This window comes from Pempheris klunzingeri, chromosome 6, assembly GCF_042242105.1.
Source record: "Pempheris klunzingeri isolate RE-2024b chromosome 6, fPemKlu1.hap1, whole genome shotgun sequence".
Taxonomy (NCBI): domain Eukaryota; kingdom Metazoa; phylum Chordata; class Actinopteri; order Acropomatiformes; family Pempheridae; genus Pempheris; species Pempheris klunzingeri.
In genome coordinates this window covers 10098857-10117209 of record NC_092017.1, presented here as the reverse complement: position 1 = coordinate 10117209, position 18353 = coordinate 10098857, and the positions used below count along the sequence as shown (strand labels likewise).

The 18353-nt window shown below is 40.9% G+C and overlaps 2 protein-coding genes across 2 annotated transcripts; one reads left to right on the top strand and one right to left on the bottom strand.

The window, feature by feature from the left end:
• Nucleotides 1–754: 754 nt before the first annotated feature.
• Nucleotides 755–11039, bottom strand: LOC139202765 (MAU2 chromatid cohesion factor homolog). Its single transcript, XM_070832335.1, has 18 exons — nucleotides 10774–11039; nucleotides 10395–10478; nucleotides 8821–8916; nucleotides 8561–8655; nucleotides 8010–8037; nucleotides 7636–7791; nucleotides 7302–7448; nucleotides 6425–6515; nucleotides 6191–6294; nucleotides 5936–6013; nucleotides 4909–4974; nucleotides 4696–4779; nucleotides 4200–4249; nucleotides 3996–4073; nucleotides 3782–3893; nucleotides 2547–2637; nucleotides 2258–2385; nucleotides 755–2097 (listed from the first exon to the last, which is right to left on the bottom strand). Exons 1-18 carry the CDS (start codon nucleotides 11005–11007, stop codon nucleotides 2023–2025), a joined length of 1797 nt encoding a protein of 598 aa, XP_070688436.1. The 5' UTR covers nucleotides 11008–11039; the 3' UTR covers nucleotides 755–2022.
• Nucleotides 11040–12106: 1067 nt separating this feature from the next.
• On the top strand, nucleotides 12107–17228 carry LOC139203054 (mitochondrial coenzyme A transporter SLC25A42-like). Its single transcript, XM_070832685.1, has 8 exons — nucleotides 12107–12207; nucleotides 12614–12759; nucleotides 13931–14042; nucleotides 14303–14328; nucleotides 14769–14935; nucleotides 15053–15169; nucleotides 15360–15511; nucleotides 15779–17228. The coding sequence occupies exons 2-8, from the start codon at nucleotides 12673–12675 to the stop codon at nucleotides 16102–16104; spliced, it is 987 nt and encodes a 328-aa protein (XP_070688786.1). The 5' UTR covers nucleotides 12107–12207; nucleotides 12614–12672; the 3' UTR covers nucleotides 16105–17228.
• The last annotated feature ends 1125 nt before the right edge of the window (nucleotides 17229–18353 follow it).

The following is an 18353-nucleotide window of genomic DNA, read 5'->3' as shown; positions in this document are numbered from 1 at the left end:
ACTGAGCTTAGAGGGTCACAGAGTGTCATCAGGAGGTTGGAACAGTGATACAGAGACTGGAAGAGTCACAGAAAGGAGAGGAGTGGACGTCCTTTGGCCACATCCCAATTTATTGAGACACTGAAAAATTTTTGTTGTGGTATACCTACCACTGTTAGATTTTCTTTCAATAAATTGTTTAAGATGAATAAAATTACCATTGCATGCTTCTACTTAAATGTCCTACTTTCATGATATAATATCACTGTAGCATTCACTTTTTACATTTTCCATATATTTCACCTGAAAGTCGAATATCCCTAACTTTTTGTGAGTAGTGTATTTGCGGATGTAAAATATATTTTATTCTAGGAACGTTAGCTTTTGCTTTTGTTAAAGCACATTAAATGAAAAATATTGTAGTATTTAGACCTAAAATTGAGATGTGTGCACATTTTGTCCTGAACACTTTAACTAGTACGACTACACGCATGTAAACACATTTGAAAGCTCTGACACCACCTATCGGATATCTTAAAAATAAACCACTAACTCTTATTTACTACTTCAGTAGTTGGTTCCTTATTACTGTGCATCACACAACTAGCAGTATTACTCAGTTTCCTTCCTGCTGTTTCGTAGTGACTCCCACTTCAGCAGGTCATCGGTAGCATGAAGGACCCTCTTTGTCTCCACTGTAAATGATCACCAAGCAATCGAAACTAAATTCAGTGGCATGATGTCTACAAACTGTTGTGTGAGTTAGTGATTTACAAAATTTCAATCATATTTTTATTGGAAAATTATTGAAAACAATGTAAGCATTAAAAACATAGGCATTGGATAGAATATGGCTAGTACTCAAGCTTAAACTGTGTCCTTACAGAGTGCCTTAAATACCAAGCATTGAGATTTCTACATAGGATAGCTAAAAATGCATATCACACTTTACTAAATTGACTTTATAAAATGTCACTGTACAATAAAGGTTCAACGAGTGGCAAATCTATACAAACATACTGTAAAGAAACCATTTAGTAGACCTATCAAGACCAATTAAAATATAACAAAATAAAATAAATTCACCTTTTGAATATCTGAAGATTACTGTAAGCCCCAAAAGTCTAAATGTGATTTGTAAAAATTAATACATCAACTGAGAAGTCATATATTAAGGAAGTTCAAAAAAATACATCAGTTAAATGCGTCGTTTTAAAGGTTATCTGGCAACCCTCAGGGACACCAAATGATAGAAAATCTGCGAGTGTTTAAACGTTGCTCATTACCGGACCAACCAGAGCCATATTCACAGAGACACGGCACACAGTGGATCGTGGCCTGTCCCCATGCGACGCACGCTGCAGATTTGAATCATGAACTTTAACTCATTATTGTGTGAAAATATAATACAAGATGTCTCTATTCTTTCTAAGTTGGATTTTGTGCAAAAAATGATCTACCAAGAAACGTTAGAAACTCAGGTCAGAAACTAGTGTACAGGGAGTCCACATCAGTAACTTCCATGCATGAAAAAAAAAAAAAAAAAAAAGCAAGATTCATACAAAAAAAAAGGCAAGATGTAAAATATTTACCAACAGTTACAAAAATATCAACATGAATAAATTAATTTCCTCTACATTTCTGTACTGCCCCCCACCCAACTTGTGTGTCCGATAAAATGGAAAAGAAACCTGGCAAACGCAGAGAAGGGTTCTCTATATCTGAGGCAAAGAAGCCCTTTTATACGCTGCTATGTGTCCTTCACTACTCTAATCAAGAGTCTGGCCCTGCCCTTAACGTGCTGCAAGCATCCATGCCATCGGAGGACAGTAGTTGTAATTGTTTAATAACGGTTTCTAAATGTGGTAGCGGACAATCAGAAAGCAATGTTGAGAGGCTAAAAAAAAAAAAAAAAAAAAGTGAGGGCCTGAACTCTGTGACCTGTTAAAATACTTTCAGCTACAGTGCTCTGATAGCAGGTTGTCAGGCGTCAGTCTGTTGCTTGTGATACCAGCTACCATCATATGCCAGGCTGGTGGTTTCTCATAGCAGGCTTGCAAGGCTGGTGGTTGGGCCATTCTGGGCTTGGATCTGGACAGGAGGGGGGCCGTCAGTCCACTGAAGAAAAAGAAAGACAGACAAATACTGTAACCTCAGCACTACAAATTGTAGACACACAAAACAGATACACCAGTGTGAGTGAGCAAGTGTTGCGGCACAACAGTGAGAGGGGATAAAGTAGAAAACTTTATGAACCACACTAATCCGTTTCACATACACTGATGAGGTTATGCTCCGGGAGGCTGCAGGCAGCGATGTGATCCTGCAGCAGCTGCTGGGAGAAGTTCTGGTGCATCTGGGCTGCTTCATGGGCGTCCATGGTGTTCCCAAGGGCCTTGTTCAAGTCTGCAAGCACACGGCACGGTCAAAACAGAGATTCTGTGCTTCAAATGTGATGGCAAGTATTGTCACAGTAAAAGTTCTGCAAAACCTACGCTCTCATTACAAGCAGTAGCAAAGAATATAAACAATATGTTAGCGAGATTAGATAACAGCTCGCTGTGTACCTTTCAACAGTGCTGATGACCAGAGCTGAACAGACATGTCGGGGATCTTGCTGGCCAGCTGCATGGCAGGTACAACCATGTTGTTGCTTTCCTGAAAAGAAAAGGCCAATGGTTTAAAAAAAAAAAAAAAATGGGTGGAAACCATCAGACGACAATCCTCATTTACAAACACTGTAAACATTATAATTGGTTTAATATGTGCATGCCATGACATCCTCCTGAGCTGGGGCTGGGCAAAAAGTTTTAACAATTTGTGCCCCCACATAAATAAATAACTGCCACACGTTAGCCAACTTACTGAATAATGTCAATAAGTTATTGAAATTGTTGCTTCAAATGAGTGAGTGAGTTGACGTTTACAGTTGTCGTGGCTGCTCTGGTCAGTTAGGAGGCTCACTGGCACTGTTAGAAGCAGACTAAGAGCTTTATGTTAGTATAGAGGAGTTGGAGGAGGAGTCACCTGAATTATTCATATTGTAAAATATTCCTCTAGTATTTCAAACGCCAGTCAATGATGGATCTATAGCTTGTGGAGTCATTCAACCTTTTTTTGTCATCTGAAGAGAGCACAAGGATGAAGGGCTCCATTTACCTCAGTGAAACACCATTAACGAGTTAGTCATAGAAGCGGTTGTGCTCTGACCGCAGCCAGTGGTGCCTATGCTTTGCTGATGCACAACAACATGTTGCCTCACCTCAACTGTGATGTTTGAACACTTCATTTTGATCTGATTCTTAGAAGAGTTCTCCTAGAGTTGGCTTTATGCAAAGCTGCTGTGACATGCTGCCTCCTTTTTTGGTCATGCCACTACTTAAGTCTATAGCTCATCTGGCCTCAGCCTCAATAACCATATAAGGGTCATTGTAGGAGCTAATAAGGCAGTGTAAGAGGCCTGGATAAGGAAAAATCCTGTGAAATTCATTGGCATTTATTTTAAAATCAGGCTGTGTTACCAGTGTACAGCTGTTCTTATTTTGTTATAAAAAATTGTATTCATGATTTTCTACATGATGCCTGAGCTCCTCGCACAACATCATGGGGCTGAACAAGATAAGATTGGATAAACTGGAACATTTCCTTCTCCGCTTGATTCAATTAAAAAAAAAAAGATTTGACTAAATGTTCTGTGCTGGTGACCTCGTTGTTCTCACACCTGTCTTTCAACTCAATTCGGTCGTCAAATTGCACAAGTTGAAAATAAATGCGTGAACATTTGTCACGTCTCCAGTCTTACTCTGTGGTTGCCCAGTACATAGAAGATGTGGCCCAGCAGAACCAGGGAGCAGGCAGTCAGTCTGTTCAGATCCTCAGCGTTAGACATCTTCAGGGTTTCCCTCAGGAAACGTCTGCAACAATGCAATACGAGTGTAGAAAGAAAATAAATAAATACAGGTGCGGGGTGGATCTGTGGGTGTGTTTGCTTTAAAACAAGTTAAGATTTGCCATACTTGGCTTCGTTGTAGCGTCCTTGAAAGAAGGATAGGAGTCCCCTGATGTAGAAGGCTGCAGCACGTAGGCAGTGGGAGCTAAATCAAAAAAGATAACGATTGTATATTTAATAATGTGACCCACTATACACAAAATGCATTGCTTTCATGTACTGTCCTTTGTTATGTATACATTTAAAAAAAAAAAAAAAGTTTGCCTCTTACCTTACTGGAAAGTTATGGTCTGGGTTTATTCTCTCTAGGAGGCTGTACAGCTGGAGAAGAAACAGAACAAGAAATAAGTTTCAAAGTGCACCTAAGAATTATCATGGGAAAACTGTCACATATACACATATTTTATTTATTTCAAAATGAGAGCACCCTCATCATAACATCTATCCACAGAAGATAGGGATCACTGACATTTGGTTATCACAGTACTGTACTGAGTAGGACACTTTACAGGTAAAACTAAGTAAGTAACTTCTCAGCGCTCTCTAGTGGACAAACTATGTAATGGCACCACAGTTTCTAAATTACAATTAGCAGACTCTGTTACACTGTGACCACCATATATACATATGCTTTAAGCAATTGGCAATGTTGACGTATTGATTAGGCTCTACAAAGGAGTACACCACAAACTTAATATGATTTCATTTAGGAGTGGTTGATTGCATTACACTGTTGTGAAGACGTGACACTTTATTACTGAACTGACCTCCTGATGTCGGTTTCCTTCCCTTATGTAGACACTGGCCAAGTTGGTGACAATGTATGTCCACAGTTCCTGGTGTGTGGTGAGCTGAAACAACAACAACAACACGGACATGCTTGAGCCAAGAGGAGAGAGCAGCTGCAGCAGAGTAGAGTAAAAGAGAGAAGTAAAGAAGACAATTGGTGACAGGCTGGTAGCAAAAATCACTGTACTCACCCGCAAGGCTGTGGTAAACTGTGCCTCGGCATTGTCCATGCAGTTCACTGAGATACAGTACAGACCCTGGGATATGAAAAGAGCAGGAGGAGTAGACCGGCTGTTACAGAAGTTACATTCTCACCAAAACAGACAGAGTATTGGTTTCACAATTGGTTTCTTCAGGATAACAGCTTTTGAAATGTATAACTAACTATAACTCTATAACTAATTTCTAATGACAGACCTTTATGATTTGGTGTTCCTTATTTTAATACATGCTTTTCATATGAACTTTGACTGCATGTTTTGATCACGATAATTTGGTGCTTCAATTGTTAACCTTCTACTTTCAGTGTGTCAAAAGACAATGAACAAATAAGACGACAGGATCATGTCATTTTTTTCACGAGCGATTGAGTAGATGAAACACCAGATTATGTTGAGAATCAAACAAACATTCCTCAAGGATATTCTTAACCTTGAAAAACATAAAAGTTAAAAAATAAGCAGTTTCCAAACATTCAAGACTTTGTACGTACCCTGATGATAAAATGTGAAAAGATAGTTTCTGTTTGAATTCAGAATGTAATACAACATAAATACAACATAAAGACTGCTGTATTACATTCTCAATTGCTTTTAAACATACAACATTAGATGCTGGTTTTTAAATGTGATTTAAAAAAAAAAAAAACATTTTCCTTTCTTTTGCTCTGCCTGTCTATTTTTAGTCTTTCTAGTTATTTTCAAGGTAACAGTAAATGAGGACTATTATGTAACAATAACTCCTTAAATGTAAATGTGGGATGACATTATAAAAACAAAAATGTAAAAGAGTTGACCACTGAAAAAGTGTCTCCAATAGATTTGTTTTCAGTGGACATTGCGATGATTTTAGTTTAGCATACCTCTATTTACTTGAATTTGAGAAACTGAGGCCTCCGGTCTTCTTAATCTTACATCGGTAACCTCAATCACTTCCAGGCGTGCACACACAGTTGGACACACAAATATTAAAGAGAGAGTTTAGGTTGAAAATACTCACTAATAGCGTGTGAAGCTGAGCAGCGTGGTTGGTGAATAGCCTGGGGGACTGTTGGCACAGCTGACACACCTGTGAGATCTGAATGGACAGCACAGAGAGTCCGCGTTCACTTTTACAAGCTCATTCAAGCATGCAAACTCATTTTTGTGACATGCTACAAAATAGAGCTCTCAAGGCTGCTGGGCTTTTTGCGCACGGCCACAAATCAAACACAACAGAAGTGAAGAAATGACCATGGAGAAGGGAGCAGAATACCTCCTGTAATGCAGTGGCCTTGTGGCCCGTGACAAGTCTACACATGATGATGTGCTCCAGTAGAATGACTTGAAAAGTAGAAAGTATGGGGCTGCAGTCCAACACTGAAACATGGGGATAACAATTTTTGTGTTATACAAACAAGTGGCGAAAAATGTGACAGATCAAAAAGCACAGTTCCACATTTTACAGTTATTAATGATGAACAGCACAGGAAAAGGGCGGCTAACTCACTTTTTAATTTCTCTAGTTGCATGAGGGCCTTGTCAGTGTACTTCTGGGCTTTCTCCAAATAGCCTGCTTGCATGGAGTGCATGACAGTGACCTGAAAAGGGGCGTATGAAGAAATAGTACACGTTAAACATTGTGGACCAAATCTTAATGATGTGCATGTTAAATACTTTTAGATGCTCCACAGTTATCAAATCTCTGCAACAGTGTAGTTGTGTAAAACTATCCATTAGGATAACACAAAGAGCCTCACCAAATTGGTTTGATAATAAAATGACTAGGGCTATTTTACATGTAACATAATAAATAGTTAATGACTAATAACACTTGAGCAACAAGGCCTGATGATTATCATCTCTCGACTGGCACAGTCTTGACACCAGAACACTGTGAGCCCTTTTAGACCATCAAATCACAAAAGAAGACCAATAAATTAATAAATCCCTCAAACATACGCGATAACATTTCCATTTCAGAAGTTCCAAATGCTTACCACACAAGGTTAAAAGGTCAGTATGTGTTTTGGGAAAAATTAGCCTGACACTACTCCCGTTGTATGGTGGGTACTAGGTTACATGAACTACAACCACTTATGGACGACAGCAAAATCAGATTTAGATATTAAGATGGAGTTTACGCTCCCCTTATTTCAGAGTAGTGCGACAAACACATTCAGAAAGAGAAAAAAAAGAGGACTTTGATGTGTTAAGTTGGAGAATTCAGCAGTTTGCTACTCAAAACCTTGAGGATTTTTGCCATTTCGACTGCAGAATAATCAGCCATAGAGACAGAAATATGACAGCCTTGGTGTTGTTTTGGGACATTCAAACTTTTTTTTTTTTTTTTTTTTTAGGCGGCAAAGAGATAGAAGTGGCATTACCAAATAGACAAGGACACACATGTGCTCCTTGGGCAGCCAGTGGAAGAGGTCAGCTGGGTTGCTGGGCAGAATCTCGTCATCGTGGAGTGTAGAGATGGTCTGGATGCACTGCTGCAGCTGCTTCAGACACGGCTTCACACTCTTCACCTGGGGAGCCATGGACATGACATTAAATCCCCTCTCAGCCTCAGGTCGTTTGAGACAATCAGACGTCAAAATAGGTTTCATTCCCAGGCGGTTTATGAGACCAGTACGTGCGTGCATGCTGAGCAACTATTTTCCCGTCATTTAAAAACTCCCATTTTATCTAACCCTTCCAGACTGGTTTTCCTACCTGTCCAGCGTCCAGGTAGTGTGTGACCTGAAGGACCAGGAAGAAGACCCTCAGGGACTCCTTCTGGATGGGGTTTCCCTGCCAGTTTTCTACAATAGTTCCGCACAGTGTGAGCAGAGGATGCACTTCTCCAAGCTTCCTCTCCATTAGCAGCAACTAGAAAATAAAAAGCATCACACACCAATAAAACCTTGATCGCATTTGATGCTACTTGTTTTTGCAGTTTTTAACTTTAACTAATGTTAAAAACAACCACTGTTACTTCTGAGAATGTATCATTATATGATATACACACAAACATATCAAGATGGAAGAAATGCATTTGTGCCGTGTTTGGGGGGAAAAAAACCCTAGTGTAGGGACAGATGACTCACCATTCCTTTACTGAGGAGAAACAATGCTCTAAAAAAAAAAAAAAAAAACACCAAGTCAGCTTATTCACCATTAACTTCTCACAGTCAATCACTACTTCTGTGCCACCATTTCAAGAGCTACATATTGAGCAACTGATTCTCCACATACGCAATTTGTCTCTCACATTGAAAAGACGATGTAAGGAAATGTTGTCAGTCTTATCTAAAGGGCAAAAATAAAGCTTGCCAAGTAGCTAAAATGTCAATTATGCTTCCTGTTTTCTGTGGCAGTTGCACTTCTGCAGAGTGATATTGGAAATGAAAACTCAGCAACAAAGCAGAATTTCTGTCAAGAGTCTGACAGTCCACTTCCTGTTGCTTGGTTTGGGATAAGCCTTAAGATGGCAAACTCTCCACACACACTGACAGGGTGTGGATCTGTGCTGTTGAAACTTGGTATTTAATATTTTCTTTTTGTGCACCCCAGGTTAATAGTAGTGTTTGGTGAAGTTGGAGGTGTCAGATGCCAACCACATTAAATATGCAGTCAACAGAGGGCTGGGTGACATTACCTGGTATATTCCGACCCAACCACTCGGGCATACTCGGCTCCAACCCCCAGAAGGTCACACGCCGACACCAAGTCTTTCTCCAGAGTATGAAGTTGCTGAAAGTGACAAGAACATCGGAGGCTCTTTTAGCATTGGACACAAATTCTGGACTAAAGTTAAATATAACTGAAACATGCAGAGTGCTGGTGAAATTACTGGAGTAAGTGGAGCAATGTCGCCCCTGTAGGTTCACACACTAATAGTACTGCACTGATACGTACCGCCAACTGGAACAACAACCTGCAGTGCCAGTACGGTGTTTGTTGTGAAATCTGGATGGCCTTGCGCAGAAGGGGTTTTGCAGAGTCCACCAAATTCTGAAAAATGATTTAGCAAGATCAGTGGTCAATGATTACCTATGCCCAGCCTACCCTTAATGTACCGCCATAACAACCAATGGTCTGCAAAAAAACAAACAAACACTGGGCACCACTAATCAAAATGGCTTTTACAGTGAGTAGATAAGTGAACAGAGGAAGTGAACCTGACCTTTAAATGGAACAAACATGACACGTTTCTTCAAACTTTACAGCAAAATGACCTTAATTTATTGCAGCCAAAACATAATAACAATGAAAACTGGGTCAGTGCTTTGTAATTCCTCCGCAGGTATTTCATGGTTGATTACTGACATCTTCAACTTTTGTCTGGACTGACCTTTGAACATTAACCTCTAGGATTTCTCGATTTTTAATTGAATCCAGTTTTCCACCCACACAAGATTACTACCCGTTTCCCAGCTGCCGCACAACCCCAAAGCATAATGGATTCACCTGCTACTTTTACCGCTGGCAAGGCCTTCTTCTCTATAAATGCTTCTCCCTTCTCCCCACCCCACACACACTAACTTTAGTTGTGATCAAAACGTTTCATTTTGTTCGTTTGTCCGTCCACAGCACATTGCTCCAAAAGGTTTCGGGACTTCTGCAGATTTTCCAACTCTGCCATGTAGGTCATTGTTGTTTATAGGAAGTTATACTGCTCACCTGTGAACAACTACACTTGTCTTTTTTTTTTTTTACAGCTCTTCTGCAGTGATATGCAGGTTCTCCTGAACATTTCTCACCAGGTCTCAGGAAAATTACATGTGACTTTTGTCTCCGTCTCCCAGATCTTGCCTTCACATCACCCGTTTCAGTTCTTCCTTCCTTTCCTTCATTTCTGATAGTAGTTTGAAATGTTTCTGTAGTTTTCCTTTGTTGGTGGAGGTAAACTAACCTGACTGTGATTTCCTTTGACAACTGTTTAGAGTAACTCATGGTTATTGACAGACCAGCCACAGCTGCCAGATACCGTAAAGGGCATGGAGCCGCCTCAGAATAAATAGTTCAGCCCTGGAGTTGTATTCCTATTCTCTGTACAGTAAATCACCTGAGTCTGGGCCTTAGTGATCACTGCTGTTCAAAAGAAACAACAATAATAATAATAATAATAATAATAATAATCCCAAAACAGGTTCCTAAACCCTCACACAGGGCTTCTTTACTAATTTAATGATGTTGAACTTGTGAATAAATAAATTAAACAATTACAATTTTAATAAAGTGCTTCATGCTTAACTTTGAATCATTTAGAGGGCTGGTTAGCTTCTGTTCACCAAAATATCCACTGTAAAAGTCATTTAAATTAGAGGCACCCACATTTAAGCACACACCTGCACAGTTACACTATTTCTAATATAATGTTAATTTCACTTTATGGCAAGAAGTGATCAAAATATGCAGCTAAGCTAATGTTACCTGCACCACATGACAATAATTAGCGCTCCTTCAATTGTAACCACATACTGGCTTACCTGTTGGCAGAAGAGTTCAGACAAAATGCTGGCAGCTTCAAATTTGACATCTTCAAACTGAGAGAGTTGTTGAGATATAAACCACTGCAAAACAAAAGGCACAAAACGTTAGTGGTGTCAGTGTCGCTGTTTATGAACCATTAATAATCCCATACAGCGGCTTATTTAGCTAACACCGGAGAAAGCACGGAAGCAGCTGTCGATTATTTAACAAAACGTAAGCATTGCTGTTTCAATTTCGACTTAATTACAAACTCAAACTTCCTGGACTAAGAGCTATTTAAAGGTTTCGGCCGTTCGCTGTTTTCGCTGCCTGCGGCCTACACCCGTCCGCTTCGCCGCCGCATCCCCGCTCTTTCCTGAATCAAACGTCCCTCACCGCTTTCTCCAGGTGGCTGCGGGCCAGCTCGCTGTTCTTGGTGTGGTGGTAGAGAACCGAGCCCAGCTGAAGATGTGTCCGGGCCTCGATCCTCTGTGGAGGCTTAAACTGAAACACTGCCTGAAGACAGTGCACACAGAGCCGGATTTTGGGCGGACTGGACGTTCGGAAATGCTCCGCGAAGCCGAGCAGGGCGAGGTACCAGCGCTCCGGGGCCTCTACGTTTGACGCCATTTTCCCCGACAACAACAAATTTTTCAGCGCTATGGCCAGAGTCCCGGGTTGCCAGGTTCGCTCATGTAGAACCCACAACAAATGCGTTCAAAGCCACAATCTGTTCCTTTTGTTTGCGTTTCTTCTTCTTAGTAAGCACTTAAACATGGTCTGGTAAAAGTCTTTGTACCAGCTACAGTAGTTTTACAGAGCACATTTACATTAGAAAGACAATATGCAAATTAATTGATTTCCTCGGGTGCTGCAGCAATTTTATTGCAAGACACTGGTTCTTAAAGTAATAGCATTGTTTACAAGATATAATGCAATTGCTTTAATATTTTCCATTGAGAAATATTGATTTTTTTCACTTTACAACAATCTCTCAGAATAAGGTTTTACAATGAAAACATACAAAAAAACAAACAAACAAACAACAACTCCATATATGCTAAGTTTCAGAAAAACACGTGGACTATTATGGGTCACACACAGTATCAACATCAAAAGCATTTCTTGCAGATTAATGTACAGTCGGTTATGTAACATTGTGAAAGGGATCATTCTTAAAATGAATCATTTTACTACCTTGGGATGAACTGATTAGTGGATCATTCTTGATAAACATACAACGATAAATTAGTGATATTAATTTTGATTTGATCTGCTCTGAACTTCAAAATGTTGTCCACAGTAACAAGTATTTAAACCACATCCATGATTCAACCATAGCAGCAGCACTGAGTGCATACTGTTTATGTTACACACGAGCAAAACTGGCAACCCAATGTTGTAGATAAAACCGCGAGATTTCACTCCAGTAACGGGACTCGCTCATGGGTGTTGTAGTCCAAAATACTGGCATAACGCTGCCCCAGTTTCTTTAACACCTTGAAAAGCCCAAATAATCTTGTGCGCAGAACCAGACAGCGGCTGAATTTCCTCGCAGACGTCGCCTATAAATAGACAAACCCGCTGTGCTGCGGCGCCACACCTGTCCTTCATCATCAACACCAACATCAACATCATCTTCTTCAGAAACGTCAACAGCGCGAGGAGACGTGCAGACTCCCCGCAGCGTGTCGCAACTTAAAAGAGAGACTGGCCAGCCTCCAGCGAGCAAAACAAGACAATGTGTGCGAGGATCTGCAGGGCAGACTGGTGACGGACACAACACGACGAGGATCAGTAAACACTGGGGCGTTTTAAACTCAGACGAAGGTAACAAAATGATGCATTTTGTCCGGATTTAACCGCAATAACGACGCACACGCCTATTTATTCATTCTTTTGCAGAAGTCGCAGTTTATTTACTTGAGGAGAGGCTGTTAAGTTATCATCTGCACCCGTTAGTTACTCAGGAAATCGACAAGTGGGTCAGATTGATAATTGATTAATAGAAACGGCGTTTTGTGTGTGTGTGTGTGTGCTGAAAAGTAACCACAGATTGAACAGCAGAGCCTTTGTAATGTAACACCCTGTTTACAAGCCAGGCTGTTTGTGTTGGACATGGACGGCCGTGTAATCACGTCCTCGCCTTGTGATCGACACACTGGAGGCAGTGCGACACGAAAAACAAAGCATGTTTTATCTAATGACCCCCTTTACATGTTGTCTCCCTCCGCAGTGGGGTCTCCTGGATGAGTGTGTGACAGTGACAGCCCGGGTAATCTGTGAAGGGCACACATGGCCCAGCGTGTGGAGGATCATCAGAGCCGCCTGCCAGTGGCCCAGGACTCTGTGCTGGCCCTGCCACCCCCCAGCCCAGCAGAGGTGAGCACTGCTTCTTCAGTGACCCATTCATGAGTACAAATGACTCTACCATGTGCTTTGTTGGAGCACAGGGTAACCTGCCTGTCAACTACTTGTCAGGCTGCGTGTGTTATGATATTATAACAGTGTATTTAAATGAACATAAACCCCTTCAAAAGGCACCGCTCGTAAAGCATTTCCTATATGATCAACCCTAAAGCAAACCTTGCTGTGTGTGTGTGTGTGTGTGTGCAGCGCCATGCTCTGCTCAGTGTTGTGTTTGGGTGTGTTGTTGTGACATGGAGCCGTCCTGGTACCACACATACTTCTGAAGGACATGCCTGTACGGGTACAGTGCTGTAAATAGCAGGCAGGTGCCAGCTAATCTAAAGCTGGCCTTAGTTTACAGAGCAATGCAAGAGGTTGTATTGAAGGAGGAGAACCGTGATGACAGATGTTTGCTGCAGAATCACAGGACTACAGGTCAACAGTGTACAAGGTAGAAGCTATAGGGTTCTAACCTTTTCAATAAAGGTTATTTGAAGAATTGAGCAGCGTGCCAAATGATAGCAAACGTTGGCAGCAGCTGAAGGAAGCTACGTAGGTGACATTATTGATTAAATGGTAAATGCTGTAACAGTTACAATGATCCAGAAACCTAATTATACATGAAAATGAGTGACGCCCAAAAAACACGTTTCTCCTCCTCAGGTTTAAGTTGTGAAACATGTTTTTTAGTCATGCTTGTCTTATCAGCTGGGAGTGTTTATTGGGTTCAACTGTTCTTTCCAGCTGTGTGTGTGTGTGTGTGTGTGTGTGTGTGTGTGTGTGTGTGTGCGCGTGTGAATACACACAAACAAACACCACTGCTTCAGTGAAGTGCCAATCTGTCTTATCTCTTGAGAGTTTGTTGTAACCACCGAGTCACTCTGGCACAAATCCACGTGCAGATTTGACTGTTTTTCTCGCAGTCATTCTGCTGAGGTAAAGATAGACGGGGGCGTTCGTGCTGATAAGCATGCGGTGTTTGTGTTACACGTTCATTTATTAAACTTCCTTTCTTTGTCCACACTTTAAAAAGCAACCAGTGTGGGGTCTTGTAGATATCTCGAGTTATCGTAAGGGTCAGTTTGCTGTTTGTGTAATGTGACTAAACGTCTGCTGAAATGTGAACGTGTCTGTGTCCAAACAGGACTTGAGGCCCAGAATGACTGCACTGGACACCCTGCTGTGCGGGGCATTTGCTGGAGCCGTGGCCAAAACGGTCATTGCACCTCTGGATCGGACCAAGATCATTTTCCAAGGCAAGAACAGCACTCCACTGAGATATTTCCACACAAAATTTCAATAAAAACAGACAGGCTGCCATATATGTAAGCGGCTTACTGTTACGTATTACACACCACAGGAAATGCTGCTGCTGTTCTTCTGTTTTGCACCAGAGTTTTCAGTGACTGTTGTAACTGTTCTTAACTATTGCTAATCCTCTTAGTAGATGTTGAGCCTACACAGGAGAGTGTGTTGTTTAGCCCTGAGGTTCAATGTGTCTTCTGTTGTTCCACAGTGTCGTCAAGCAGATTCTCCGCTAAGGTGAGTACATGTTTCTATTCCAGCAGCAAATCAGTCATATAAAGATAAAGATATATTTACCCGATTTAATATGTGGCCACACTGGCAAGCAGGGCAAAAATGATAATTGATTTTTTGAATTGAGTCATTTATCAAGTGCAAAAAAACAAAAAAAAAAACATTTGGTTACAGCTTCTCATATCCATTTCTTCATTTTATATGATTTTAGATTGAGTACTTTCTTTAAACTTTTGCGACTTTTTTTTTAACGTAAATGTGAAGAAAACAAGCAAAATGTTAAACTAATTAAAAAGACTCATTTATCAGTAACAAAAACAACCTTTGTAAGAGTTCCATCTGCTAGAACTCTGCTGCACACATTAAGATAACGAAGTGAGATTATTATTATGTGGAAAATGTGAAGCACGCCCGTCTCTGCTCCTGTCCCAACATGCTCTCAGGAGGCCTTCAGGCTCATCTACCACACCTACATGAAGGACGGGCTGCTCAGCCTGTGGAGGGGGAACTCTGCCACCATGGTGAGGGTCATGCCCTACGCTGCCATCCAGTTCTGCTCACATGAGCAGTACAAAAAGCGCCTGGGGAGCCACTACGGATACCAGGGAAAGTGAGTGGAGGATGCGTCTTACAGTTGGACTCCAGCATGACTGCAGAATATCTGTCTTGTGTTTTTAATCAGCAAATTATTATTATTCACTCCAGATGACTTTTTTTTTTGTTTCAGAGCTCTTCCTCCTATCCCACGCCTCCTGGCTGGCTCTCTGGCCGGCACCACAGCTGCCACACTTACCTACCCTTTGGACATGGTGCGTGCCAGGATGGCGGTCACAGCCAGAGAAATGTAAGCACCCACCGAGGGGTCCCTCCCTCTGCAGTGATTCATCATTTGGGTGTGTTGGTTCCACTGCTGCCTTGCCGTTACAGTTTACTGTACCACTACCGTTGCAGTGCGTAGCAGATACTATCCCCTGTCACCAGTTTGGTACAGTTGGGTAAATAATGTCTATCCTGGTGCTTTTTCCGTCGGACAGGTACAGCAACATCATGCACGTCTTCGTCCGGATCTCCCAAGAGGAAGGTGTGAAGACCCTTTACAGAGGCTTCACCCCGACTATCCTGGGTGTCATCCCATATGCAGGGATCACATTTTTCACATATGAGACCCTCAAGAAGCTACACACAGGTACTGATCATCGTACACTTTCTTTAAATGTCTGCATTCAGCTCAATAAAGTGACTTTTTTCAATGTAGCTGAATGTACTTTTGGTTGAGACGATACTATGCAACCATCTTTAAATAGGAGAGTCTAACCAGGCACAGGGGTCGCAAAGTAGCCTCGGCTAGAAATCCTAAATGCATCAACATTCACTTTTAAATAATAAACTAATAAATAAGATAAATTGTTTAAAGATGTGTCATTCGGACGTTGAACTCTTTCTTTTGCTCTAGAAAAAACGAAGCGATCCCAACCGTACCCCTACGAACGCTTGGCCTTTGGTGCCTGCGCTGGCCTCATAGGACAGTCCGCCTCGTACCCTCTGGACGTGGTGCGTCGCCGCATGCAGACGGCCGGCGTGACCGGCTCGTCGTGCAACACTCTTCTGGGGACCATGCACATGATCGTAACACAGGAGGGAGTCGTGCGCGGACTATACAAAGGCCTGAGCATGAACTGGTTTAAAGGGCCCGTCGCCGTGGGGATTAGTTTCACCACATTTGACATCACGCACAGCCTTCTGCTCAAACTGCATCAGACGACCTACTTCACCCACTGAGCCAGTTGGGAGCGACGGGGGACAACGAAAAGCACAGGAGAGGCTGGCGAGAGGGAGGCGGTCAGCTCTGTCAATGAGTCAGTCAGTGCAGGATGGTCTCCTGCTCCCTTCAGACAGGATGTCAGAGGAGCGGGTGACGTCTGTGGTGCACAGAGAAACACATTATCTCATAGTTCTTTAAGCCCACAGCCACGATTCACTGTTGGGGAGAGTGAGGAGACTGAAACGAGGTGTCTTTGAATTGCCGGTCACACAATCAGAACTTTATTTTGAAACCGTGGCGCAATCAGGGTGCACAAAGTGATTAACGGTGGATGAAGACTGTTTTGTTTTTGATAGAAGGTCATACAGGGCTTTGTTTTTTTGTTGTGTTAATGAATTAATGCTTGCACTTTGTTACACCTAAAATGTTCATTCAACGTGATCCTGTATCAACAGAGAGAATTTGTTTTTCATGAGTTTTATTGCTTTTAATTTAGAAAGAATTTTCATTTTAATCACACACATATATATATAAATATATTTGTTTTTATGATGAAAAGATAAGCCTTCACAGGGACATAAATAAGCACAGATGATAATAATAGAAAGTATAAAGGTATATAACTAAAAATAGAAACTATATGATCCTTTCAAGTAGCCTGATCATGCAGAAATATGATTTCTCATGAAAGGGTGATTATGCAATTTTCAATTTTATGATGGTGCCAATGTGGATTGAGTTGACGGAGTGAATGATTGTACAATAGGAGGGTGATCATGTCAGCAGAGCTGCACAGTTTCACTGTCCATCTAGGACTGATATAGTAATACATGTCTTTTAAATGGTGGCTAATCCAATATATGTGAAATAAATCTATATATACATATATAAAACACAGATTTTGGTTTATATGCACATTAAGTTTTCGTTTTTTGTTTTTTACTGTGCTCACATTGTTGTGCAGATCATTGCTTTTACTTGATTGTAAGGCCTTGTTTACCTGATACATGTATTACGCCAAAGCACTTAAATCAGTCATTTCAAAGGTTCAGTATTTCCAAAGATGTAAGCTTACATGCACTTACAGCTGCAGTTGTTTCAAATGAAACTGACCATGAAATAATAAAGTGTCCGTCCGCAACCCTGAGCAGTGAGTGCTTTTGTCCACTTGAGGGGGCCATGTGATAAGCAAAGCTAGTCAGCGGCTTTTAAGATGGATCCTCAACTGGGAATCTGAGTTGGAATGGTGGTTACAGCAGGCTTTGACTGAGCGGACAGAGATCTCCGGTTTGAAATGGTGCAGTCACAGACTTTTTTCTCATTGTTATGAAAAAAAAAAAAAAAAAAAAGGTCTTAATTAGATTACTGCCATATCAGTCATGTGTTGCTTCTGTTTCTTCAAAATCTGTGTAAAATTTTAGTTGGATCTATAATAATGAATAAATGATGACATCTAATATCTCATATATAATGATGAATATTACACTCTGTATACTGTACCAGTTTTATTCATCATACCTGGACCAGATCCCCGTCAGTAGATGGCAGCATTGCGTGTCTCCTCCTCTCTGAGCATCCTGAACCATTATGGAGGTTAGTAAGGCTCTGATCACCTCATGGCCTGAACTTGACCTGCGCTCTGCTCACCGAGACACTTCTACTGAGATTTTCTCTTCTGTGCTTTATTTAATTATAACACTATGTGCCAGGTTTCGGTTACTCTCCTGATAGTGCAAATACTCCCTTTTTATGGGTTACACGGCAGAATTTTGTAAAACAAAATTAGTGAATTCATGCCACAGAACACTACAAAGACTGAATGCTTAGTAAAACCTCGTATTAATAATTTATGTTTGTATTTTTTCTATTTATGTTTTATGTGCAGATGTTGAGATGTCAAAATTGTGATGATAGAGCAATTGAAAGGCATTACGATAATTCTTTTTATTAAAGAAAATGCAACTCGTCCCTTCTTTAAATAATGTCTTTATTTTTGTATTTATCATATGAACTCTACAACAAAACAACTCAATGAGAAACATACATATTTACACGGTCAACAAAAATGCCTTGAAATTATAAGCAGACGTAGAAAAAAAAAAAAAAAACAGATTCTCAGCAACACATTTATTGAAAACATTAATCACACAAACTATACTTTCAGAATGTAAATAACATTTTTCATACACTTCCATCAAATAAGTTGAACAAGACAGAGGCAGCCACACGTCCGAACCTAATATCAAAATGAACGTATTTCTGATGA